The sequence below is a fragment of the Phaenicophaeus curvirostris genome, chromosome 20 (assembly GCF_032191515.1).
Source record: "Phaenicophaeus curvirostris isolate KB17595 chromosome 20, BPBGC_Pcur_1.0, whole genome shotgun sequence".
Lineage (NCBI taxonomy): Eukaryota > Metazoa > Chordata > Aves > Cuculiformes > Cuculidae > Phaenicophaeus > Phaenicophaeus curvirostris.
In genome coordinates, this window is record NC_091411.1 from 6,903,656 (window position 1) to 6,929,790 (window position 26,135).

The 26,135-nt window shown below is 49.1% G+C and overlaps 2 protein-coding genes across 2 annotated transcripts; one reads left to right on the forward strand and one right to left on the reverse strand.

Moving 5' to 3' along the window:
- The first annotated feature begins 399 nt into the window (after positions 1–399).
- CIZ1 (CDKN1A interacting zinc finger protein 1) lies at positions 400–20,940 on the forward strand. The gene is made up of 15 exons (XM_069873303.1): positions 400–697; positions 4,000–4,115; positions 6,560–6,726; positions 7,509–7,626; positions 8,528–8,588; positions 11,398–11,477; positions 11,852–11,931; positions 13,457–13,639; positions 13,992–14,122; positions 14,526–14,610; positions 15,217–15,330; positions 15,653–15,832; positions 16,431–16,500; positions 17,574–17,695; positions 20,293–20,940. The coding sequence occupies exons 1-15, from the start codon at positions 594–596 to the stop codon at positions 20,893–20,895; spliced, it is 2,214 nt and encodes a 737-aa protein (XP_069729404.1). The 5' UTR covers positions 400–593; the 3' UTR covers positions 20,896–20,940.
- Positions 20,941–21,412: 472 nt separating this feature from the next.
- Positions 21,413–25,590, reverse strand: BBLN (bublin coiled coil protein). Its single transcript, XM_069873313.1, has 2 exons — positions 25,506–25,590; positions 21,413–22,440 (listed from the first exon to the last, which is right to left on the reverse strand). Exons 1-2 carry the CDS (start codon positions 25,588–25,590, stop codon positions 22,247–22,249), a joined length of 279 nt encoding a protein of 92 aa, XP_069729414.1. The 3' UTR covers positions 21,413–22,246.
- Between the last annotated feature and the right edge of the window lie 545 nt (positions 25,591–26,135).

A 26,135-nucleotide genomic window follows, 5' to 3' on the forward strand; every position in this document is an offset into this window, starting at 1 on the left:
AGGTTTGTTATTTCTGCTTGGACCATCAGGGATAAGCTTCTTTAAGGTACACAATACATGCTCTGCTGCTTGTTTGAAGCAAATGGAATGGTTGGACTCGATGATCCAGTGGGTCTTTTCCAACCTGGTGAGTCTATGATTGAAATAGCAGACAAGCTAAACTCCTGTTACAATTATATTCTTTCTTACTGCAAGCCGGCCAAGATTTGATTCTTATTATTCTTATTATTGCTTATGCTAATCCGTTCTCTTAACATAAGGATTTATTCCTTCCTTCAGGAGGCTTTGGGGCGCTGCAGCCCCGTGGAAGACGAGAAACCGTTGTTGGAAGATGGAGGCGGCGGGCGGGGAGCGCCGGGAAAGAAAGAGGAGCGGGGCGGGCTGGGCTGGCAGGGGAGGTGGGGTTTGGAAAGCTCCTCCACAGGCTTGCGATGAGTCCGGGGGGAAGGAGGAGGAGGAGGCGGGGGGCTCGGCTCGGTGAATGAATGGGCGGCAGCCGCTCCCCTGCTCCATGGCGGCCGCGCTGAGCCGCCCCAGCCCCGCGCCCCAGCCGCGTTTTGTCTCGGGCTCGCCCCGCTCCGAGCTCCCCAGACATGTTCAACCAGCAGCAGTTCCAGCAGCAGCTGCTGCAGCTCCAGCACCTCCTCCAGCAGCAGCAGCACCACCACCACCCCGCCCCGGCGCAGCAGGGAGCCCGGTAAGCGCCGCCACGACAGCGCGGGGATCCGCGGCCTGCGCGGAGCCGCCTCGGCGGGGACCCCGCTCTGCTTGGGGGAGAAAGGGGGCAGCTCTGTCACAGCGAGGTTTGGGGGACGGGGAGGGAGCAGCTCCCTCACAGCGGGGGGAACAGGGGCGAGCGGGTCTCCCTCACAGTGGGTAGAGAGGGGAGAGTGGGTCCCCTCATGGCGGGTCCCTCCCAGGTGGTGGGAGAGGGAGAGCAGCTCCCTCACAGCGGGGTCTGGGGAGTGGGGAGATAGCGGCTCCCTTACAACGGGTCCCTCGCAGCGAGGGGGACAGGGGTGAACGGGTCCCGCAGAGAGGGGGCCGAGAGGGTCCCTTACAACGGGTCCCCATCCCAGAGGGCTTTGAAGGATGGGGAGGGCGCAGCTCCCTCACATCATGTCCCCTCACGCTGTGCAGAGAGGGTCTTTCACAGCAGGGTCCTCACAAGGGGTGGGAGAGGGGGAGCAGGTCCCTCACAGTGGGTTTTGGGGAATGGGAAGGGAGCAGCTTCCTAAAAGGGGGCTTTGCAGGATGAGGAGGGAGCAGCTTCCTCACGTTGTGTCCCCTCACGCTGTGCAGGGGAGGCGAGTGGGTCCCTCATAGTGGGTGGGAGTGTGGGGGAACAGTTACCTTACAAAAGGTCTCTCAGCGTGCAGAGAGGGGCAAGGGGTCCCCTCACGGGAGGTGGGAGCAGCTCCCTTACAACGGGGCCCTCACAGCTGGGCGGACTGGGATGAGCGGGTTCCCCTCACAGGAGGTCTCTCATAGTGGGCAGAAAGAGAGGCAAGTGGGTGCCCTCACACTGTGCAGAGAAGGGGCAAGCAGGTCTCTCACAGAGGACTTTGGAGGAGGGAGCAGCTCCCTCTCCATCCTCCAAACCCCGCTGTTAGGGACCCGCTCTTCCCTGTCCCTCCTGCTGTGAGGGACCTGCTCCCTCACTCTGTGCTGAGAAAGGAGCGGGCAGGTCCTTCACAGGGGCTGGGAAAGGGAGAGCAGCTCCCTCACGGCAGGTTTTGGGGAATGGGGAGGGAGAGGCACGCAGGTCCCTCACAGCTGGGGGGATGGGGATGAGGTGGTGTTTGTGTGTGTGTCCCAGTGGCTCCCTCGTAGTGGACAGAGAGGGGCAAGAGGGTTGTCTCATAGCAGGTCCCTCACAGAGGCCTTTGGAGGATGGAGAGGGAGCAGCTCCCTTACAACGGGTCCCTCACAGTGGGGGGGACAGGGGTGGACGGGTCCCCTTACAGTGGGTGGGAGAGGGAGAGCATCTCCCTGACAGTGGGTCCCTCAGAGTGGACAGAGAGGGCTGAGCAGGTCCCGGCACAGCAGGTCCTCTCCCTCACGGCAGGTCCCTCACAGTGGGTGGGAGAGGGAGAGCAGCTCCCTCACAGCAGGGGGGACAGGGATGAGCAGATCCCCCTCGCAGTGGGGCTTTCATAGCAGGCAGAGAGGGGGCGAGAGGGTCCCCTCACACTGGGCTCCTCACAGTGGGCATTGGGGAATTGGGAGGGAGCAGCTCCCATACAGCATGCAGAGAGAGGGTCAAGCGGGTCCCTTGCCGGGGGCTTTGGAGGATAGAGAGGAATCAGCTCCCTCACATTGAGTCCCCTCACCCTGTGCAGAGAGGGACTGAGTGCATCCCTCACAGTGAGTGGGAGAGGGAGGGAGCAGCTCCCTCACAACAGGTCCCCTCATAACGGGACCCTCACGGGGGTGTGGAGGCGGGTAAGGGTCTCCCTCACAGCGGGAGTGGAGCAGATTCCTCACAGTGGTTGGGGAGCAGGCAGGGAGTCCTCCTCACAGCAGACCGAGGGGGTGGGAACAGCTCCCCTGCAATGAGACCCTCATGGTGGGCAGAGAGGGGTGGGAGCGGCTCCTCACAACGGGCTGAGGACAAGAGGAAAGCACCTTCTCTTGCAGAAACACCCAAGAGCACCAGCCTGAAGCACTGGGGGTGGGCAAATTGGTTCCCCTGACCCTCAACCTTTGTTTTTTCTTCCTCTGGCTGCTTCTCCCTGCCCAGATGAGGGGATTGAACTCATTCTGAGACCTGTAGGTTGGGAATGGAGAAAAGGGCACGTAGTGAGTGTTTTCCCTGAAAATGCAAGGAGTAAAATCACTCTCAGATAGCAGCGTTTGTCTTTGGTGAGCAGAGATTTGTAGAACTCACACAAGGTCTCTGAAAGGATGCGTTTGTTTGCAGTTCTCTGTAAAACCTCTGGAAATGCAAAGGGATGTGAATTTAAGAAGAGAGTTAATTCCCTCTTTAATAAATTGTAATAATTACTTTATCCTTAAGGCAGATGTCTCCGAGGTAAATGTGGGAATCTGTCTGTTCTGCTAGAAATAGAACTATCTAAATACATATTACCATTTTTGTATGCTTTGTACTGTAAACAAAACTGCCCTTAAAATGCCAGCGTGAGCCTGGCTGTGAGATAGCAGAGGTGCACCGCACCCCTTTAAAAGTCCGATTTTTCTGGTATAAGTATCTCAGCCTTGAGACTGGAACCATCTAGAGCAACAAACGTGAAGATAAGCTACTGTAAATGCCGTGAAAAGAGCTGAGTTTTTCTGCCAGTGTGGTTATTTTGATCCGTGTTTGTACCTCTTCACAGCCCTACCAGGCTCAGCTGTGTCAGCAGTCCTGCTCAGAGCTGGGCCTGACCTTGCCGTTGCCTGAAGAAGCGCCTGCCAGTTCCTTCAGACTTTTCTCTCCTGTCTTCTCCACCCTCCTTAGGGCTGGAGAGTCCTTGTCTGCTCACCTCTTCCTCCTCCTGTTTTAAATATGAAGGCTGTGCTTTATTTTTCCTCACCGTTTAAAGGGCTGGCCTGTCTGGCCCCATGTGGGAGGCATTGGTTTTGGAAAAATGTGCTTTAGGCTAGTGAGAAAACTCCCTGTTTTTCAGAACTTTGTTGTTGTTGTGTTAAAATGTGGCTGCTGATTTACATTGCTGGTTTCTGCTGAGGAGTGCTGCATAATTCTGTAGAACTGCAGTCAGCTCCTGGGCTTTTTTTATGCTGCTTGACAGGCTTTATGTGGGCTTGGTGCTAAGGAGTTCTCTCTGACCTCAGATTCCTTGATAGACAATCTGTCAGCTTTGGAAATTCCAGGAGAGTGGAAGAAAGAGGATACAGTGCCGGTGTATGGTATCTTTTCATGCGTGTATATCAGCATCTCAGCTGTTCTTTGCTTTTCTCTTTTATACTTGTTAGACACCTGGAATTGAAAGGTAGAAGTTTTTTGGGGGGGTTTATGATTAATTCCTTCTTTTCCAGGGGTTTGCCACCACCGCAACAGCAACAGATGCTGAGCTTACGGGCAACAAATCAACCATCTCTGCTCAATGCCAATCCTATGCTTCAGCGGGCCTTACTCATGCAGCAGATGCAAGGTACTGTCGTTATGGGAGACACTTACTTAGTAGAGTTATTTAATCATCCTTCACGGACTGGAAACCATAGTGTGGCTATTTCTTGCTGAACCGGTGCAGTCCTTGTATTTGGCAGTCCCGTTTGTCATCTTATTTTTGTCCATATCACTGTGGTTCTTCAATTGTTGAAAATGCCACATGCCCAGCTATTCACAACTGGGAAAAGCACAAGAAGGTATCAGGTTAGATACTAAATTTGTGCCTTCCCTCTTAGGCTTGGTGGAGAGTATTCTTCCATCAATATATTTAGATAAAATGCTTTGATTTTTATTATTTGTTTGTCTTTCTTGGTTGGAAGGTTACAACAATTTGATTCATGTTCTGATATGTACAGGCTAACCTTGTTTGCAGTAGAGGCTTTTCTTTGTCCAAACAGTGCAGTAGGAACAAATGAAGTGTATTGTGATGGAAAATCGTTCAGGTTTCAATTTTCTCGTGAAATTTTGATTCTCTGAAATGCCTGTCATTTGTGTGGTGGATAATATCACTGTTCTTTTATCCCTGTGTTTCCACAAGTGGATTTTTTTGCCAGATGTGATGTTTGCAACGTAAATTTGTAAAGCTGCCTTAATTATAGCATTGCTAACATAAAGATATTGGGAATACAACTGTGTTTTTATTTTTGCTTACGTCTTAACCTGACAGCTCTTTTCAACACACAAAATCAGTACCTGGGATAGTTTTAAAGTGCCTAGTTTAGTTTAATGCCTGCAATTTTTATCATGCCCAGATGTGAAGACAATAGATTTATTCTGAATGTCGTTAACTCTCCTTTTGTTCTCTTGCCCATTTAACGGAGAGGGCTCTCTAGTGACTCCAGTGGTTCTCTACAGATCTCTCTCAGGTTGTAGGAAACTTGCAGTGAAAAAGGAAAAGCCATGCTCTGAAGACTGGTGTTTACATTTGCACCAGGAAAAAAGCTTAACTCCGCTCTAGTCAGCCGTACTCCTTTCAGATGCGTTTGGTGTTAGCTTGTGCTGACCTTGTCCTGAAAGCAAAATCTCCTATTGAGAGGTCATATTTAAACAATATGCCGAGGGCCTAAGGCAAATGAGATATGAGAGAGCAGGATAAGGTGTGTTAATGAGCACTCTATGTGCACTCTGACTTAGTGTTGTTCCTCTGCTTTTCACCTCCGTATGCTTAGCTGAGTTGTGACTTCTCGCTTGATAATCTACATCAGCTGGTTGCGGGTAACATACTCTGGCTGCAGTGAGATCTGATTTTTTTGGTCATTTCAGTTTGGGTTACGTGTAAGAATGTCTGATGCTGTAGTATTTCTATACCTGGGAAACATCAACATAAATAATTCACAGACTCTATGTGGCTTCAGCAGTGGGAATAGGAAAAATAAATACTTTAAGTTGAAATAGATGTGCAGTACTAAACCAAGAGCAGGAGGTGATTTCTTGCTTTATAGATTTTTGTTTTAATACACCTTTTAGAGTAAAGGATTATTTATGGTAAGTAATGAGAGATTAGATTACTTTTGAAGACAAAACATGGAGGACTACTTCCTATTGTATTGCGGGCTTTAAACAGTGTAGCTTGGTTTTTTCAGATTTTGGGAGCCTGTCTCCAACCTTCTCTGCTCTGTTTTGACAGCTTTGAAAGAGGCAGAGTATGCAGTAATTCAAGTGAGGAACTAAAAATCACGATATAAGTCCAGGTTGCTAGATTGGTGGAGAGCTGAGGATGTGCTGCAGCATCTGGGCATTCCTGTTCCCTCACCCCTCAAGTGGGGATAGCAAGGACTGCCTTCAGAAGGAATTATTGATGCTTAGTCTGTGGATGCTGAAAAGAACCATTCAGAAAGCAGAGTATTATAACTGGAAATGGCAGAGTCTCAGGTGTCAGAGTTTGGGTTGACATATTGAGGCTGCATGATAACCAGGTGGCAGAGAGAACAGTGGAATCTCTTGTTTGAAGTCCAGTGTTGTTTTACGTGAAATGCTGCTACTGGCCTGTGCTAAACAGCATCCATACCGTGGTTTGAGCTGCCAGCTGTATAAATGTATGATGAATTTTCCTTTTTTTACAAAGAATCTCTGCAAAATGAGACCCTGTTTATTGCAAACACAAGCGTTAGTGTGCTCAGATCAAATAATTGCTCTGATGATTTTAGCCTGCAGTGACAGTCATCTTTAATTAGCCTGATATGTCGTAATAATTGCTATCCCATCAAATAGTTCAGTAAGGGCTGAAGAGGGCGGAGTATAGAGCGCTCACACAGTGCCCAGTGAAGTCCAGGGTCTTGCATAGAGGAGCGTTGCCCCTCTCCCAGCTTCTTGTACAGGTGGGAGATTTTTCTCTCTCCTTGTACACTCTCCTTGTACAGGTGGGAGATTTTTCTCTCTCCTTTGCACCCTGCAGTGTGGTGACCTGCTGCGTGTTTGCATTCATAGGAAACCTGCGTGGATTTAACATGACAGCGCCAGCACTGCAGCAGTTTTTCCCTCAGGCTACGAGACATTCCCTCCTTGGGCCACCGCCTGTTGGGGTCCCGTTAAAGCCCACTCGCCTGGGCTTCCCCAACCTTCCCTTCCAGCGGCAGAACCGGACCTTTCGCAAGGTGGGCTTGTAGTTTCCAGCTCTTTGGGAGCTTTGTGCTCTGTTTCCACTTGCAAACGAGTAAATGCTGGCTGAGCACTTTGTTCTTCACTGAGGCCAGAGTTCTGCCCCATTAGCCTTCCAAAGCAGTTTGTTGGTCCCAAACGACTTGCTGCTACCACAGACGCATCACTCTGATTCTTTGGGCTGTTTTGACCTTTTTTAAGATTAGGATCATATTTGTTCTTATGGATTTTGTAAAATCTATGATGTTTTGTGTAAAAACCTTCTTCACTTCCTACCATTAAGACCACTTCTGTATCCTGGAAATGGTTATTGGATTCATTGACTGGTACTTCTCTCCTCTTAGATTAGCTTTTGCATATTGGGTCCCATTCTGTCTAAAAGACGTGGTGAATGAGGTAGAGTTCCACTCTTGGACTGGCCTTTCTCCACAATCGAAAGGAAGGGGGATAATTGGGACGATGCTTTTTCCCTGGCCCTGCATCTCTTGCCAGAGTCCCTCTAAAGTGATCCTACTCTGCCAGCAGCTGGGACTCCTGCGCTGGCTACTTAAAGCACTGGAGAAATGTCATGGGCTGCCTGTGGCTTTAAAGCATGTTGCTCTGTTTAACCGTGTAAACGTGCCCAAAGCACAACAGTCCTTTGTAAACTACCTATTCCTTTCCATTACCCTGTGCTGGAGTTCCTGTGCCTGCCCCACCGTAAAAGTCTGATGGTTTGGGCAGTTTGTTGGCTGTGAGGAAGGACCAAGAGCTGGTAGTGACTCTCTTCCAATTGCAGGACTTCCAGAGGGTTCCTGACAGAAAGCGGGAATTAGATCCTGGTTCTTCATCTCAGACACAAGGTGATGAGGGAGTGCAAGCAGGAGCAGAGCGGAACAGCTCCTCGCCGTCCACAGGTAAGGGGGAACAAATACTTCCAGACCTTGTCAACTTCTCCTTGCTACTCCTGCAGCAATGACTGGAGATGGCTTTATTCTTAATCAGCTATGTTTCTCTCTAATTGTAAACACTTAAACTGCCTGTCACTGCCATCTACTATTAGCTTCTTATATCCTTTTTCCTGGATATTTTTGGTTTTTATAAGCCAGCTCCATCTCTATTGCATGGAAACCTCTCAGAAATCACTTTGACCCTGAGCCCCATTTAAAATGAGGCGGGGGGGGAAGGCTGTTTCGAAATCAAAGCTTCCACATTGCCTTACCCGTGCTGACCTCAACACCTCATGGAGTCAAACACGTGAAGCAGAACCAGTTGCAATCAGCCTGTTAAGGAAAAGATGAGTTGAAGGAGTACTGGTATGCCAGTTGTCAGAGCAGAAACTGCTGTCACTGAATCTGTTAGTGTCAGATACAATACAGATGTGGGAATATTATTTCTGACTGAAGAGTGCCTAATCTGGAAATGCAGGGATGAAATGAAATTGTAACCAGTGTATGTGTAGTGGTGAAATCTACCTGTTTAAATAGTTGCTGTCAGATAGATGTGCCGCCTTGGCTTACATGAAATGTTCCTGTGATCTGGACTCTTGTCACCTCAGGGTAAGACGAAGACCCACTTAGTAGACATAAATGTAGATTTCTTTCTGGACAACACCTCGTGCAGTGACATCTGCAATAAAACTCAAATAACTTAGGTTGTTAGCTAGCCTTGTCACTGCAGTTCTCAAACTCAGAATGAGTGGGCGTATGGTATTATTTACTCTCACAGAATTTAATGGCATTGCCCGCTCAGTTGGGGAGTATGCTCAAGGTGGCATGGTCTGCTTTGCTAAGGAGATCTCCTTCTGTGTTCCTGCAGAGCCAAGAACTCCAGCAGATTCTGTGTTGAACACTGAGCCTGCAGCAAAAAGACTGAAGAGGTATTTATTGAATGGGGTATTGAAGTAGCGACTGGGTTTAGAGCTATTGTCTGGTTTTATTTTCTAATAATTAGCACTGCACTGTTCTGGACTGATGTCAAGGATGTAGGAGGTATTTCAGATGCTTGTTGACAGTTCAGAAAATCTCATGATGCTTGCTGAAATTCAGGGTGTTGCAGGGTCTCTGCTGTGGTTGATCCAGCTATGGGAATGAGAAATAAGAGATGCAGCTTATGGAAACCTGGAACAGAGTGGAGTTTACTCATGTGTTCTGCCAGGATTCTTGTAAGAAGCAGAGAGGTTCTATTCTGGTCCAATCTATTTTCCTAATTTTCTTCCCTACATGTCAAAAAGAAAAATGAGCAGCCATTTATCAGCAGAGACGAAGAGCCATGGAATATGTTAGGCTACAGTAGATGTACGAAAGGGTAGTTTATTTTGAGGAGTGAGAGAGGAAAGGGAATCAATAGTCCCTGTATTCAAGCCTGTATCTATGAATCTTGAGTTCTATATCTCTTCTGCAAAGATTGTCTTGCCAGTATCCCTGTCAGTTGGGTAAAAATAGACAAAGCCAATCCTATTATCCGCAAGGGGAGCCCGTCTTGGCACTCCCTGCCTCCCTGGGTGCAGGAAGGAAGAGCCAGGGCTGTATTGCCATCTAGTGGGAAGGTACATCACGTAGCTCCTGGTGCCATCCGTACGGTGCCGTTCCACTCCCAGAACTGTCATCGTAACTGGTGCAGAGGGAGAAGAGGAAGGAGTGGATGCAGATTTCTGGAGGCATTGATCTGCGAATTCTCCAACATATGTTAATGACTATGAGTCAGGACTCCTGGGTCCTCTTATCTTCCCTGTTAACAATTCACCATGTGGCTTCAGACAAGTTTCTTCACCTCTCTATTTCCCATCTGTAGATTTGGGATTAATGGCTAGCTTTAGGGAGAATATTTCAGGATTACTTCGATGTTCAGATCCCTTGATCATGTAAAACATTAAAGAGTGATAAATATTGTGTGAGCAGAGACCATCGTGAATTATGGACTCTAATTAGCAAGAAAGTGAATAAATTCAATTAAAGCTAAGTCAAATGCATTTGAGTGTATGCTTTGTTAATCTGTTTGCCAAAGCTAATTTAATTTTAATTACGTTAATATTTAGTAGGGTATTAATCAAAGTCCTGTTACGTACACTGAAAAAAGAATCAAGTCTGAAGAATGACAAATCTCACTGCAGCAAGCCTGCTATTAGGAAAATCCTTTTGTAAGCAGTAGTTGGGGACTGCCAGATTTGATGCATGTATTATGGCTGGTATTTACTTAGAATAGATCATTCCTTAGCTTTTTTCTGAAGTGTTTCCATTCACTTCCAGTGAACAGATGACAGATCTCTGAAAAAAATAGTTTGCTGTTCTCATATTGCCCTTCACATATGAGAAGGGCATTCCCCCATCCATGTCACAAACCTTTGTTTCGTGGTTCATTGTTCCATTTCCCTTTGGCCAGGAATACCAGCCTCCTCCTTCATTTCAGGTTTTTCCCACTTCTGCTTTTCTCCTGTGTCCCATCTGTATGCCTGGAACAACATCCTCATTCCAGTGCAGAAAGCACTCATCATCTTCATATCCTTGAACACCCACTTCTTCTAGCATGGCCTGACAAGTATCCATATAATACTGTTCCCTCCTTAGATCATGCCTGTGATGGCTTTTGCTCCCCTAGACTGCTCCTTAGATTTGTGGTGTAGACTGCAAACCCTTGCCCTGGAGTGCTGTCACCACCTCTGTGTGGAGCAGTGTTGAGCCTGCTGGCAGCACTTGACAAATAAGATGAATGCCAGCCACTCTTATTTCCTTCGTGTTTGCACTGCCTAAACCCTGCTGCATATTTATAACCACGTAACCCAGTTACATTATGACTTATCAATCTGATAAATTATCGGGGGGGGGGGAGGTGTGGAGCGCTGGATGCGGTACCTGCACAGTCTGTGTTCTTGTTTGTGCAGAACACAGTGCTCCCTCTTGGCAGGAGGACACCAGGACATCAGTGGGTGGGATATCGAGCCAGCCTGAGAGAGAAGGCGTTCAAGCCATAGTGGAAAGCATTCTCCATGATGGAAAAATGGGGGATGGAGAAGGATACTGTAAAGTGCACTTTGTGCCCTCTGGAAGTCAACCGGTTATTGTCAGCAGTCCCCTTGCAATCTTTTTTCTCCTTAGCAGCTCACCAGTACCAAATAAAACAAAGCCAAGTCCTTTTGTTTTGCATCTTGTACAGTTCCACTTCCCCCACAGGCAGAACTATAGGGACTCTGGGACGAGACAGGACTGATGGGAATGCAGCACGCAGTTGGGGTGAAATCCATGTACGACACTGCTCAGGGCCCATCCAGTTCTGGCAGTCTTTGCTCCCTCATGCACAGAGCAGCCTGCAGCACCGTCTGGGTATTGCAGTTCCCCTGCAGGCCACCAGTCAAGGCAGGAGTGAGCTCTCAGACTCTTATTAAGAGTATTTCCTGTATGAACTTGATTCTCTACAGGGCTCCTGCAGGAGAGAACAGTGATCAGGAAAATCAGTTGTAACTTTCCTGTCCAGATTATTTGGCTGTTTCTGAGTCTGTTCTAGAATGCCCAGTTGTCATTATTAACTTTTATGTCTGACCAGTCCTTGCCTGAAATAACACTTCCAGTAGTTCATTGATTTGGGTGTTTAGTGATGAGCATGATAGCTTAGATCCCAGTCTGTGTTTTGGTGTGTCTTCTGAATCTCTTTGTAACATGGCAAATAAGGTTGTTTTCTTTATATCCTTGAAGCATGACTACGAAGTCTACATTGGAGGATGCCAGAGACAGCAGGGAAACCGGAGAGCCAAGCACCTGTGTCCAAGCTGATGGTGAGTTGTTCAGCACTGTGGTTTGGACTTCTAGGGCGTTCCTTGCTGGAACTGCACCTGTAGATCAGCATCTGTAGATCCCACGGGCCTCATCAGAAACGTCCTTCCTTCAGTCATACAGGATGGGGAAAGGAGGAGAAAATCTAGGAACTGAATCCAAACATAGTGCCCTAATACCTATTGCCTACCGAACACAAACACGTTATGTGACGGTTCCCTCTTTAATAAGGATTTATTTGGAGAAAGGTTTGTGAACTGAGCTTATGGCTGACAGCACCATGAGAAAAGCTCCCTGACATCATTCACCTGTTGCTTTGTTTTTTCTGTCATTGCTATTTTGATTTAAAGGAGCTGAAAGGACTCTCTCTTCCTAGGCACTGGCAGTGCAAAGGAGTACACAACTGAAGATCTCTCTAAAGAGAGGAGATTCTCTGATGAACTAAAGACTCCTGAGGTGAGTAGACACCACTCTGTGCAGAACATACAACCTCCTCCTCCTCCATCCCAGAGAAGCCAGTTGCCACTGGGAACCAGATGGCACCCACGTCTGGAGCTCCGTCTCCTGTTGTAAGCTGTTGTCCCTGGCAATAAGGCATAATATGTCTGCAATTAGTGCGCAGTCTGCTCTGACTTGCTGCTTTTGTACCTTTCTAGCCTACTGCTGGCTGTTTGGGGATGCTGGGGTTCGTTAAGTTTTCAGTATTCACCTGGAACGATGCAAAGTTGAATTGAAAGAGTGTTGTGGTTTAGCCTCAGCTGCTTGCTCGCTCCCCCTGTCCCTGGTGGGATGGGGAAGAAAATCAGGAAGGGAAGTAAAACTTATGGTTTGAGACAAAGTTTAATAAGGCAACACAGGTATAATTATAATAAAGAATAGACAGAACAAGTGAGGAACAGTTGACTGCCATTTCTCACCACCCGACAACAAGCCCGTCCCAAGCACTGATTGTGAATCAGTGAGCTCTGGGCCCCAGCTAACATCCCATTTATTTATTGAGCATTAGACGTTACGTGATATCGAATATCTCTTTGGCGAGCTTGGGTCAGCTGCCTGGCTGTGCTCCTCCCAGCTCCTTGTGAACCTGTACACTTGCAAATCATGGGAAACTGAAAAGTCCTTGATTTTTTTAGCAATAATTGAAAATATAAATGTTACCAACATTCTTCCCATGCTAAATCCAAAACACAGCAGCTACTGGAAAGAAAATTAACTATCCCAGCTGAAATCAGGAAAAAGAGCCACTGGAAAATATATGTATAGAGGGCCATAGCTAATATATCCTGTATGTTGCTGAAGAACAGATGTAAAAAACTTCAGGTGATGGTAGTAAAGGCACAGCTGCTGTGGCACTTGCCATCACAGCAGGTACCACCAGGTGATGGGAGTCTGTGCTTTTGAAAGGCAGCTTGGAAAAATGAGGCACAGGTGAAGACAGCAACCTGAGAGCCTTTTGAATGAAATAACTTGCCCACAGGTTAGATGTTAAACTGTGATCTTGCACAAAGCTGGAAGCTGACAAAGATTTAACCCATGGTGTGACTCCGACTGGATAGTCTTCCATAACTGGTGGCTTTTGTTGATGCGGTCCAGTGTATCATTCTGCCCTTGTTTGAGTTTCTTACACTGTCTGGTGTGGTGCTGAGCTGCCATTAGTTCTGCAGGGGAGAAAAGGGAGCTGATCGTGTGCCTTAACACCACGTTGATCATTGCTCCAGCCTCCAGAGACTGGGTCATGCAGTGTCTGCAGTGGCTCTGGAAACAACCATCTGTTCTGATAGGCCTGGTACTGTGACACAGCTATCACTGGTTTGGCAGCGTTGGAGAAGTGTGCGTGAGAGTCTGTCGGATTAGCCTCATGGCTTCAAGCTTAAATGAATTTCCTTAAGGGGCAGAGCACTTGGGTCACATACAGAAAGCAGGTGTAATTTCTAGTGTCTTTTATTGAGAGACTGGACTTAATGTTGCGTTCTTTCAGCAGGTGTTGAGCTCTGGTGGTTCACTGAAAGTAACCATCCAGCAGAGCAGTGAGAGCAGAGCCATCAGTACAACAGCTCTGAAACCAGGGCACTGGGCCTGTGAGGTGGGCACCGCCGATCCCAACCCTGAATCAGCCCTCAAATTCTACTGCTATATCTGCAAGACCAACTGCTGCAGCCAGCAGGTAAAACCCCACAGGTCTGGCTGGGAGATGGGTGGTCAAGAGAAGGGAATTGGATGGCCGGCTGCTGTGGGGAGGCGCAGCAGGAGACCTGTTAGCAAGGGCTTATGCCTCAGGAGCAACGAACGTAAAAAATGTTGACAAGCATGCATATAAAATAAACCTCTCCTGAGGAGCTGGCAGGCAACCTGCTTGAGAGCCAGTGTGGGTGGATCCACAGGCAGCCATGCTCTCAAGCTTTTATACCATTTCATTGTTAAAGAGGAGTCAAGAGAATGGAAAGCATAGCTCGTACCTGTTATTTTCTGTATTTCTAATACATTTAAATGGATTTTTCTCCTAACCTCTCTCTCAGAATTTCCAATCCCACATGGCTGGAATTCAGCACCAGCAGCGGCTTGGGGAGATTCAGCACATGAGCAATGTTTGTTTTGTTTCACTGCTGCCCATGGTGAAGGAGCAGAAGGTGCTGGCAGAGAAAGATGGGTAAGTGTTGGTCTGCACTAGAAAACGCAATCTGAAATTAATCTGCATTGGTTCCAAAATTCCTCACTGCTCCAGGGTGCCCCTGTGTTTTTGGTAAGGTAGAAAATCCTTCTAGTTTCAGGATCCTTAATATCCTTCAGGCAGCTTTCTTCCTGCTGAAGGGTACCAGTGTTGACTTCAACCTGCTGTGTAGTTTTTAATATAGTGGATCAGGTCGGAGGCTTGTTTGAACAGCATGAGCTAAAACAACCTATGTAAATGGTTAGAAAGGAGAGATGATAAATCCAAGCCTGTCAAGACAGGAATGCTGGGGAAAGCAATGCCAGGAACAGATTGCAGTTGGCAGTATTCCATGGAGAAGGTAAAAAGGTGTGACTTACAGATATATCTATTGTCACTTCAGAGAGATGCAGCAGCGCTGGTGTAACACTTGTCAGATACACTTCACTGGGGATCTCATCAAACATCGCAGGACCCAAGAACACAAGGTAACAACCATAGCGTGGACTTCGTTTGCACTGACATTTGAGGGGATTGAGTGGAAATGTCTGGCTTTTCCTGCTCCCCAAGCAGCAAAGGAAAAGTGATTGGAGTGGAGAGATGCAGAGAAAGTTCTGCCAGTTACAACCTCACTGTTCAAGGGCAATGCTGTGCTACCTGCTGCCTCTGAACGCTGGCACTGTTGGAGTTTCCAGTTGTCATGGTCTGTCAGTATTGCCTAAAACACCTCTGGTTTATAATTCTTGACTTTTCTCAATAAATAGGGCCTATCATACTCACCTAATCAATCGAATGGAGGAATGGGTGGGCAGCCTGTAAATTGTCAGGCTAAAATTTAGACAGGCTATGATATTTATTGGCTTCAAGGGGAGAAGTGCCAGAACGCCTTTTAGAAGCCACATTTGTCTTGCTCTGCATGTTTTCCATCTTTTTGGCAGATAAGAGCTAGGGACTCATTTCTGCTGAAAATACGACTCCTTTTGTAACCTCCCTGTTTTAGATGCAGGGCTGTGACTTTGTCTCACTCAAGATTTGTCTGCAATTCTCCAAAGTAGTGCCTCTTGTGGCTTACTGGATCATCCTTCTTCCCTTAGCTGGCCAAACGCTCGCTTCGTCCTTTCTGCACTGTCTGCAGCCGCCACTTCAAGACGCCTCGCAAGTTTGTAGAGCATATGAAATCCCCCGAACACAAACAGAAAGCCAAAGAGGTAATACTGCACAGGACTGGAGGCAGCTGTGCTCTGGAGCAGGTTAACTTTCTACTTCCCTGACTTGCAGGGATGAAAGGAAGGCATGTAGTTCTTCCAAGCCAGTTTCAATATTCGTCTTTGGTTGGCCTTTGATTGTTGGAGCTTGAATGAATTGAGTGAAAAAGGGAAAAGGAGTTAGACATGTCTAGAAGCATGATAGCTTGTGCCTCTCTGAGTCTTTTCTACTCATCAGATGTGGCCTGTTCAGAGTCTGGGGTCTTCCTTGGTTAAATGGAGAGGGTGAAAAAGTAATCTGATCTTTCTTTTCCATACCTGACAGGTGAGGCTGGGGGAGAAGGAGTTGGGCAGCCCAGAGGATTCGGAGGAGTTGATCACGGTGGATGCTGTTGGCTGTTTTGAAGATGATGATGAAGAGGAGGAGGAGGAAGAGGGGGGAGCTGGTGAGGAGGAAGACCTTGATGTAGCACTGATGGAGAATGAGGATTCTGCTGCCAAGCAGGTATGCCACGCAAAAGGAGAAGGGATGATCTATCTGAGAATCTGCTGTGGGCTTCTGTGACTTGGTTGGTCTTGGCTGGTTGAGGCTAGGGTTTTAAGAGTTGAGCAGGAGGGTGAGGACTCTGGGTTTTTTCTGGAACACAGGACAGTGCAAAAGAGAATCAGGCACTACTTGTGGGATGCAGGAGAGTTTTTGCTGTGCCGTACAGCTCCTACTGGTGCCTTCAAACACTACCTTGTTCTTGAGAGGCATAAATAATGTTTTTTCAAGGAAAAGAATTTCTGACAGACATTGAAAGGGTCTTTTTGCATACCCCAGCAGCAGCTTGGTCTCAGCAAGCGTAGGTTTATCTTGAGAAATATCATTTTCCCAGTAGCAAGCAGTTACCAAGAAGGGGTACGTGGATAAGCTACCTAAGGCTGGGAGTGCAAGGGGCATTTTTAACCTGGTCATGAAGTGGCCTCCTGACCAGATGCTGTGCAAATCTTTCTGGTATGCAAATCCTCTGGTTTGCTCCCAAACTTACCAGAAAAATAGACGAGCCCAGGAAGGGGGTTGGCATACATACAGTAGGCACTAATGTTCTTTTGGTTTCCAGACTGGGCTGAAGGAAGTGTCTTTGGAGGATTACGAAGGAAGCGAGAAGTATTGTCCAGACACAGCCTATGGTAAGCAAGCAGAGTTAAGCAAAGGCCCGCAGAGTCTTCTCTGGCCACATGCTGTATCTGTAAGAGAGGATGGTCTCTGCTGACTGCCATAACAAGTTCTTGTGCCATAGTGCTCCAGCATCCGCGTTGGACTGGTGCAAGTCACTGCTGCCTGGAGAAAGGGCCAAACGTTGCTTTATTACCATATAGTAAAATGTAGGGATGTGATTGATGTTTGTCAGCTGCCTTTTGCTTTGAAGAAGAGAGGATGAGAGCCAGGGACCTTATTGAGGTAGGAAATGTGATGAGTAGGGCAGGACTACTGAAGAAAGTCGGTAGCAAATGAGGGATGCTCTGGAAAGATGGAGCCCGAAAGCACACTGATGAGAATGCTTTCCAACAGAAATGCAGCTTGTACGGAGATACTGAGCAGTACTGACAGTATCGAGCGCTCTGCCAAGCCCAAACTGTGCATGTTTCCTCCGCTTCAGAACCCCCACGCTCTACCTAGCGGTTATTCAGACATGTTGCTGGGCTGGTGGGCAGTGTTGCCTCCAGATGGCTGTCTCTGGTTCCCACCCTGTAAGTGATTGACTTCCAACCTCTAACGGCCACTCATGTTGTGAGGAGGGCAGCTCTGCAGAGGCTGTTTTGTGCCCAAGGAGAGCTCTGTTTACACCGATCTTCCATATTGCTGTAACCTTCCACTACCATGTGGCAGATGGAATAATGATTCATGCTGTGAATGTTCTCTGCGTGTTCCTCTTGCGCGCCTGCTGTCTTCTGCTTGGTTTGATCCCATTACATTAGATCACATGTTCTCTGTAGTTTTCCATTGTATTCCTTTTCCCCTTTTTTCCCTCCTTAATGCTCTGTGTAGTTTCTTTGCTCTGGCAGCCAGATTTCTCTCTGAATATCAACTACACAGCCATTCCATGGTAAGATGAGATATTCAGCAAGTCATCTTGCAAATCCCTGATTAACAGAAGCAAAGCTTTCCACTTTTCTTTCCCCCCCTTCCCTTTTAACATACTTTCATTATTTGAGTTCCATTCAATGTGATCTGTGATTTCCCTTCCCCTCCCGTTTCGCAGGCCTGGATTTTCTGGTCCCCGTCGCAGGTTACCTCTGCAGGCTGTGTCACAAATTCTACCATAGCGACTCTGCTGCCCGGCTCGCACACTGCAAGTCCCTGATGCATTTTGAGAACTTTCAGGTTAGACCCTTTGGCGATTGCATGGCCTGGCATTTGTTACCCCCGTGTGTGTCTCTTCAGCGAACCCACCATGTCAGCTGTCTTGTCTCCAGTTCATTTCTATCATCCCTGGTGTCTGTTGTGCCTCCTGGTGTGCTTTGTGTTTGTCTTCCATCACCCCTGTAGATCTAAAACCAGTCCAGTCCTGCTTCTCAGCTACCGCTGCTGTCACCTTGTTGCCCATTTCTGGCTGGAAATCTTCCTCAGAGTATCCGCTCTGTTTGCTGAACCTGTGGAGTCTGTTGTTCAGTCTAGGCCTCTTCTCTGCTAGACAGATAACAGGTCAGGATGGGGAAAGAACAAGAGACAGAGGCTGTTCCATTTAAAGAAAGCTGGCACATGCGCATCATCTTCTGCGATACTGCAGGAACAGCTGCTTTAGCCAAAATTGCGGGTGTGATTCATCCATGAAGCGGCCTGGTAAAATCAGATATTCCCTATAGAAATCTGGAAATTTAACATTACAGACTCTTTATATGATGGAAGCGACAAGCTGGTGAGAGTCCATTTGGTCCCCAGGGTCAGCCTGCAACAGGAAGTCTGTCTGTCTGTCTGCTACCCTTTCCTAGAAACTCCTGAGCACAAAGCTCTGCCAGCTGGTGCTGTTCCTTTGCTTTACTGGCTCTACCTAAAGAAGCCGTATTGCCCCTTGCTGCTTTCGTATCTAGAAGCTTTTTCCTACTGGGCTGGCCTGAATCTGCCTCCATCGTTCTGTCCTCGTTGACTTGCCAGGGGGTGAGGGGCCTGCATCAGTCCCTCGTGGTGGGTACGCAGGGCGCTGTCTCGGCCCTCTCCCGTGAGCACTGCCTGGGCCCTGCCTGTGCAGGAGAGCGGGATTCCCTGACCCTGGCACACTGACTTTGTCCTCTGCCTGCACCTGAAACCCACTTCAGCAAAAGCCGTTGTGCTTCTCTATCACAGGTGTATCCAGCCTTAGTTAGTGTTTTTTAAAAGAACGAATGTTGGTGTTTTTCTAGCCTTTGGCTATTCCTAGTCAACCATCACCGCCTTCGGAAGGGGGTGGGGTGCTGGAGGAGCAACACTTAGAGCAGTGAATTTGGAATGACAAGTAGCAGAAGACACAGCTGTTGCTGTATGGTTGCTCATCCTCTCTCGCTCCCGCAGCAGTCATTTCAGGAACGAAGGAATCGGCCCTGCAGTTTCCCTGGCTTATTTTATATCAGCACAGAGTGAAACTGCGGCAGCAGTGTGTCTGCCTCCCTTTTGGCCCACTTAGAGCTGAAATCAGACGTTCTCCAAATGGATGCTAGAGCGACCTGAAGGGATTATTTATGACTTGTCCATCCTTAAACATCTGCAGGCAGATGATTATTATTCTTGGCTGCCTGGGTGCCTTGGGGTTGTCGCAGTCAGAGTTAAATCACTGCCAGTTTCTGGGGTGCTTTCAGCAGGGGGTTTCAAGGCAGAGAATTGGTTGCTGGTGAGGCTGTTTACAGCATCATTCTGAAACCAAATTGGAATGCTTGCACCTAGTTTAGTTTGGGTACAACATTACAACTCAACTGACATAATTCCAGTGATATCGCACGTTTGGTGTTTGAGGACAGGCAAAGAGCGATCCTGCAGTGATGAAATTAATTACAGTTTAAAGCTGCCTGTGTGATGTGCTGTAATTCCACACTGCGGACTACAGTAGCACTGCTGAAGGCAGTGGTGAAAGCCAGGGCACTCAAAATCCTGTCCTGAAGTTGTCAGGTGTATCACTAGTGCCAGTTCAAGGGACCCTTCAGCAGAAAGTCTAAAGTGAGTTGATTTGTGAAAGGAATTCCTGTGGAAAAGAGGGAGCTTTGTTTTATTTCTATAGTTCATGCTCTGTGTGGGTCTTGAAGACCCAAGTCCTACTGCATGTTATAGAGCCGTACAGAGTTTTGGTCATGAAAATGGCTAGGAGCATTTTAATCTCTTCACAGACCTCTACTGGCTCATCATGATAGCGAGCGCCAATGAGTCGTTTAATTGATTATATGCTTATCTTCATTCTGTAGAGAATCAAGATATTTCTGCTATCTTAGCGTTCCCATTGCAGTGTCAGTGGCTGCACAGATTGTATCAGCAGAGTGAAAAAATCGTTTAGCTTTTGCTGATAAACATGAAATCACAGCTCTGTAGCCGAGGGCAGCGCGCAACCTCACGCATCCAAGGTGCGTGTCCAGAGTTATATCCTGGCGGTAGCTGAAGTAAGAGCTGTCACTTGCACTGTTACATCTACAAAGTCCTTACTCTGAGATTAACAGTTGCCAAAAGGTGATTTTTGTCTCGGGAGCTGCAGGTCTGCCATGTACTCGCTCAGCAATAAGTAATGCGAGAGGGACTTCAGTTTTTAATATCGCCACTTTTCCTCACAGGAGCTGACCCTTCTCTGCTCGAAAGCCTCAGCGGCCAGGCCGGGAGAGCTGCTGAGACAAGTCATGCCCCTGCAGATCCTAGCTGCGCTCACCACTGTTTTTGTGCAGGTTTTCCTGGACCAGCTGCCGCTTGCTGCAGTGACGGTACCAGAGCGGGGCTCGTCTCTCACCTTGCTTTGTTTGTATTTGCAGAGATACAAGGCAGCGAGGCATCGCGCCACAGCTGCCTACCCCGAAGCTCCTTTGCATTCCCAGGGCTCCAGCTCCCAGTTGCTGGATAATACAAACCAGCCTCCTGCTACAACAGGAGAAACCGGCAAGAAGATGAATGTCGCTTGTGGGATAGGCAGGGCGGGTACAGAGCCCTCAGCCCTGCAAGAACAAGCTTCGAGGTGTCTGGAGGGTAAGGGTGAGCTGGCCGCCTCTGTAGCAGAGGGGAGAAGCCAGGCCAGCGTGACTGATGACACCTGTGGAATCACGGTTGTAGAAGAAGAAAACCTGCAGGAGGAGAGCAAATCCACTGCTGTGAGTGCCGAGTGCCTGCTGCTCAAAGACAGCCGCGCAGGGGAGGTGCTGGGACACGCTGTGTCCGAGGAGGAGGAAGCCAGTGCAGCCGGGCGAAGCGAAGGCACGGATGACTGCCAGGATCCAGGGGATGGAGGGGGTGTAGGACAGGATGAGGCAGCAGACGCAGGCGAGGAGGCAGCGGCAGAGCCTTCCTCCCTAGCCAAAGGCGAGACAGCCAGTCTTGCCTCTGCTGGGTGCAGACGCTCCAATAGGCGCAAACCCAGATAGAGTGGCCTTAAAGGGAGAGCCCTTTACATACGATATTTGTGGGAAATGTTTATTTTCTGAGTCTTTTAATAGAGCAAAAACCTTCAACTTTACTGCTGTTTTTATTTTAAGAATAAAATAAGCCTGGCTTTAGCGTGTCTAATACAGGATGGTGTTGGTTATTACTTGTACAGCTGGGATACGACTATGTGGAAAGGCTGAGGCTTGGATTGCTCAGCCTGAAAGGTGCTAAAGTGATTTCCACAGGGGCCAAAGCTCATGAAGTAGATGGATGCAGACTTATTTTTCACTAAGAATTCTTTGTAGTTCCTCTCTTGCTTCTTTTCCAGGCATGGGAAAAGTTTCTCTCTTGGGAGTGTGCCCAATCCTGCTCTTCAGAACAGTTTCCTTTCAAAGATGCACACTCTTGGACAAGCGCCGTGCTCTTAAGCGAGGCAAGAATGTGCATCTTGGTCCTTTGTTAATACTATACGGCTTAACACAGGCTGTTCTCCTAGCAGAGACTCTCAGGAACAAATTTTGTTTCAAACTGATTTTAATAAAACAGATTTCTTGTAAGTAACTTTAACTTTCAAAAGAACTCCTTTAATTCTACAGAAGAACAGTAACTCTTGCTTCATCGTGCTGGCCCCAGGCCCTCCTCCCAGGATCACCAGGTTCCTGACCAGAATGCTCATGGGAGCTCTTGTCAGAAGGAACAGGGAGGTCTCTGCTCAGAGCCCAGGTCTCTGTGGTGTAACTAACACTGTGCTGGAGACAACCAGGCTGCTCTGCCTCTCCCTGGAGCCCGAATCCTTAATGGCAGCACAAGGAATCAGGCAGCTTCCAATCACAAGTCAAAACCATCACCTTGGTAGCTTGTCTGATGTGCCTGGAAGGCTACGTGACTGACTAGTGTTCGGGGGCCACCTGCCAGTGCTGGTGTGGATAACAGGGAAGCTAGTTTGAAGGCAGGAGCTGGCCTAGGGCCTCTCTCTCCAAGTTTGCTGCCAGTTACCCTTAGGAGCAAGCCTGGAGCTGGGACAGCCCCTGCCAATTGTGCTCTTTGGGAGAGGAGGCCAGAGCTGGAGTGCTCCCTGCCAGGAATTGACAATGGAAGAGCAGGTCAGGTTTCCCCTCTCTGAAGAGGGCCTGCTTGCAGCCAGCCGGCTCTAACTAGGTGTCAGTGCCGGTGGGGAGCAAACAGAGCCAGCTCCCCACCTCCACCACTGTGCTTCCACATTCACGGCACAGCTAACGGAAATCGGAGCACAGCAGCAAATGGCAGGATGCGGCCACAGGAAGGAATGAGGAACCTCTACTATTCAAGTTTTACATTAAATCAGTGACCACTAAGTGTCTGTGACCAGTACTAGACAGGAGGCTGTGACCCCTGCACATCCGTCTCCATGTTCTGCTGCTCGCTCTGCTGCTGGAACTCGAGGCGGGCCTGGCGGTTGGACTCCAGCAGTTCTTTCAAGCTTGCATGTAGATAATCATTCTTCTCCTCCAGGTGATCCAAGCAGGAGTTGATCTGGTCCAGCATGGAGTTTATTGCTGCGTATTCTAAAATGAAAAGAAAGGAGAGACTGAAGGATGCAAGTATATTGGTTTTGCCATTGGGGAAGGCAGCAGGAGCAGGGATGAGCCCAAAGGTGCTGCAGTGGCACCAGCACTTCCAGAGGGAGGGACGTGTGAGGTACCAAGTCCAACCATGGGATGTTCCCACACCATTAAGGCTTTGGGTACTTCAGATAAAACCCAGACTCATTCGGGATCATCCTGACAGGTGCTTCCCAAGGTAGTTTCTTATTTACAGCATTTGTTCCAAGTCAGTGTTTGCCTCAGTACAGTGACGTTCCACAGTGACACGTATTAGCACCGTTAATTGGATGAAGGTGGCTGTGCTACTGTGATGAAACACTTGCTTTTGGACTGCTCCAAGCAATATTTGCGCAATCCCAAAGAGTAACAAAAAAAATGACCCTGAAAAGCCAGACAAGATACACCTCTGCTGACAATTTATGCGGGAGCCCCAGGGTGTTTACAGGCAGAGCCAGGCCCATACCCCTTTCTGAAGCCGCACAGGCTGAGCGGATGCAGGGAAGCAGGCGGTGAGCTGTGACCTGCAGGCTGACGCCTGTGAGGAGCGTGGGCTGCAGGACAGGGAACGATGGCTGCGCGGGTGGGACAAACCCACACGTCACCGGCTGGGGCTGGCTCCTCTCCACTCGGCTCCTCTGCCAAGCGTGACGCAGGAGCTCCTGCCTGAATTGCTGCTCTGAGCCAACAGAATACACGGAGACAGCGAGGAGTAGGAGGATGTGCTGCAGGCCTGCTTGTCCGATGGACGAGGGCTGAGTTGTGCTGAAACCCCTCAGCCTCATCAGCCCAACTGTGCCCTTCCTGCTGCCCCCTCAACATTTCTGTAGGCAGGGTGCTCACAGCCCCCAGGCTGGTCCCCAGCAGCTTTAAGAGAACCGTGAATATTTAAATATTGCAGCCATTTGCATTCTTAATAGTGAAGAAGTTTCATTAAAAAAAGAATTGTTCTCCTTTTCTTAGACTACTTTGGAACCACTCACAGCAGTGCTGCAGCATTTAGTTCTTTGGAGAATTGCGTAGGCTGCATTTCAGCTTGTTTATAAATGTTCGCCCTTGAAGGTATACGCAGGGGTGGCACCATGAGCCAGAGCACTGCTGATGCCCTTGCATTTAAAAACCAATCGCACAGACATTCTTTCCCCAAAAGCAGCAGGTACCAGTATTTTGCAAACCCTGTTTCAAGGTATGCGATACCTGAATCAGAATCACAGAACGGTTTGGCTTGGAAGGGACCTCAAAGCCCATCCAGTCCCACGCCTGCATGGGCAGGGACACCTCCCACTGGATCAGGGGCTCCAAGCCCCATCCAACCTGGCCTTGAACTCCTCCAGGGATGGGGCAGCCCCCACTGCTCTGGGTAACCTGGGCTAGGGCCTCCCCACCCTCATAGGAAAACATTTCTTCATAAGATATCATCTAAATCTCCTCTTTCAGCTTAAAACTGTTCCCCCTCTTCCATGGGTTAGAGCTCTTCACTTAAACGCAGTATTTGATTCACCACATTCCAATTAAAAAGTGAGCAGATCCCTAGCAGATATGGTAATGACTTCTGACAAGTAACATTATTCATCAGCTTGCTAAGAAGTCTGTAACCACTGCACAAGCCTAAGAGTTCTCAGTGCCTAGAGCTCCAGTGATGGCTATTTAAGTTCTACAGCCCTGGGAAGTGAAAAAAAATATTTACAATTTCAAAATAAGCTCTAAAAGCATTTTGATTGTCTTCTATTAGTTGCAGGCATGGTGTGGTTTTCTGGAAACATAACCCTAATGAGAACGTTGACCAGGAGTATGATAATCACATTGTTGACTACTTCGCATTCTTACAAGGACAGAAATAAGGACAAATAAGGTTTCCTTTTTGAGGAAGGAAATGACCCACAGCTTCAGCCTCATGAGACCAGGAAACAGCTCCAGGCCTTCGGGAGCAGCTACTGCACACACAGCCCCAGCTGCATGACGGAACAACTTAATGCAGAGGGCACATTTAGCGACTGTCAAATCCACTGTCTCTCCCAGCTCTTCAAAGACTCTGAAACATTAATTGGTGAGGTGACAAAAAGCAGTGCACGCTCTCGGGGTGGTTCAGGGCAGACCTGAGCCTCCCATCACTGCAGATGGGTCACAGCCTCGACTCCAAGATAATGATCTGTCCAGATTCATAGAATCATAGAATCATAGAATCACCAGGTTGGAAGAGACCCACCGGATCATCGACTCCAACCATTCCTATCAAACACTAAACCATGTCTCTCAGCACCTTGTCCACCCGTCCCTTAAACCCCTCCAGGGAAGGTGACTCAACCCCCTCCCTGGGCAGCCTCTGCCAGTGCCCAATGACCCTTTCCGTGAAAATTTTTTTCCTAATGTCCAGCCTGAACCTCCCCTGGTGCAGCTTGAGGCCATTCCCTCTCATCCTGTCTCCTGTCCCTTGGGAGAAGAGCCCAGCTCCCTCCTCTCCACAACCTCCTTCCAGGTAGTTGGAGAGAGCAATGAGGTCTCCCCTCAGCCTCCTCTTCTCCAGGCTGAACACCCCCAGCTCTCTCAGCCGCTCCTCGTAAGACTTGTTCTCCAGCCCCTTCACCAGCTTTGTTGCTCTTCTCTGGACTCGAACTCCAAAGTTCTGTCTCCATGGTTGTCCACACCTTTACACCAAGAGAAACTAATAAAACACCCAAGGGTGGCTGCAGGCTGGATCTCTGCGCCCCATCGCTGGGTGGGAATCGTGGGATGGGTTGGGTTGGAAGGGCCCTCAGAGCCCATCCAGTTCCACCCGCTGCCGTGAGCAGGGACACCTCCCACTGGATCAGGGGCTCCAGGCCCCCTCCAGCCTGGCCTGGAACCCCTCCAGGGATGGGGCAGCCCCACCCTCACAGGACACCGTTCCTCCCAAGGTCTCACCCCAGTCCCCGCTCCCTCAGCCCAAGCAGCGCCCGCAGCCCCCCCGTGCCCAACACCCCCCGCTCCCGGGAGCAGCCCAGCAGCCCCTGGGCACACCCGGGCCTCCTCCCCGGGCCTCCCGCACGCACCTTCCTCCCCGAAGCTGTCCCCGTCGTCGTCGTTGCCGTCGCTGTCGCCCGCGGCCACGTGCGGGTCCCCGTTCGGCCCCGCCATCGCCCCCCCCCCGCCCCACGCCGCGCGGTGCCGGCGGGGACGTCAACCCACGGGGGCGCCAAACCAATGACGGGGACGGCGCGCGGCCCGGCGGGGCGGGGCGGCGCTGCGGTAAAACCTGTGGTTGGCGCGCAGGGCGCGGGGCGGGCGGCGCGCGGGCGGGCGGGCGCAGCAGCAGCCGCCATCGCCCCCCAGCGGCACGGGGTCACCTGCAAAGCGGCTCTGCCCTGCGGGAACCGGCCCGGTTCGCTCTGCCCTTCCCTGTCTTTGGCCCAGTACCTCATACACCCCGAGGAGATGTAATCCTTGTGTGTTTTTATTCATCCCTCGGGTGAGGTGTCGCTGGGATGAAAATAACTTGCAATTAGAGCATTAATTCAAGCGCGCTCCTGAGACAAACCCAGCCCGAGCTCTCTGTTATTAACTGGGTGCTTGCGGCAAAGGAGAAAGAAAAGGTTATGTCCTCATTTAACATCGCAGCCAGCTTTTCTCCTCCCTATGGGGTAACCCCGCTGCAAGCACCCTTAGCAAGTTTGTGGACGACA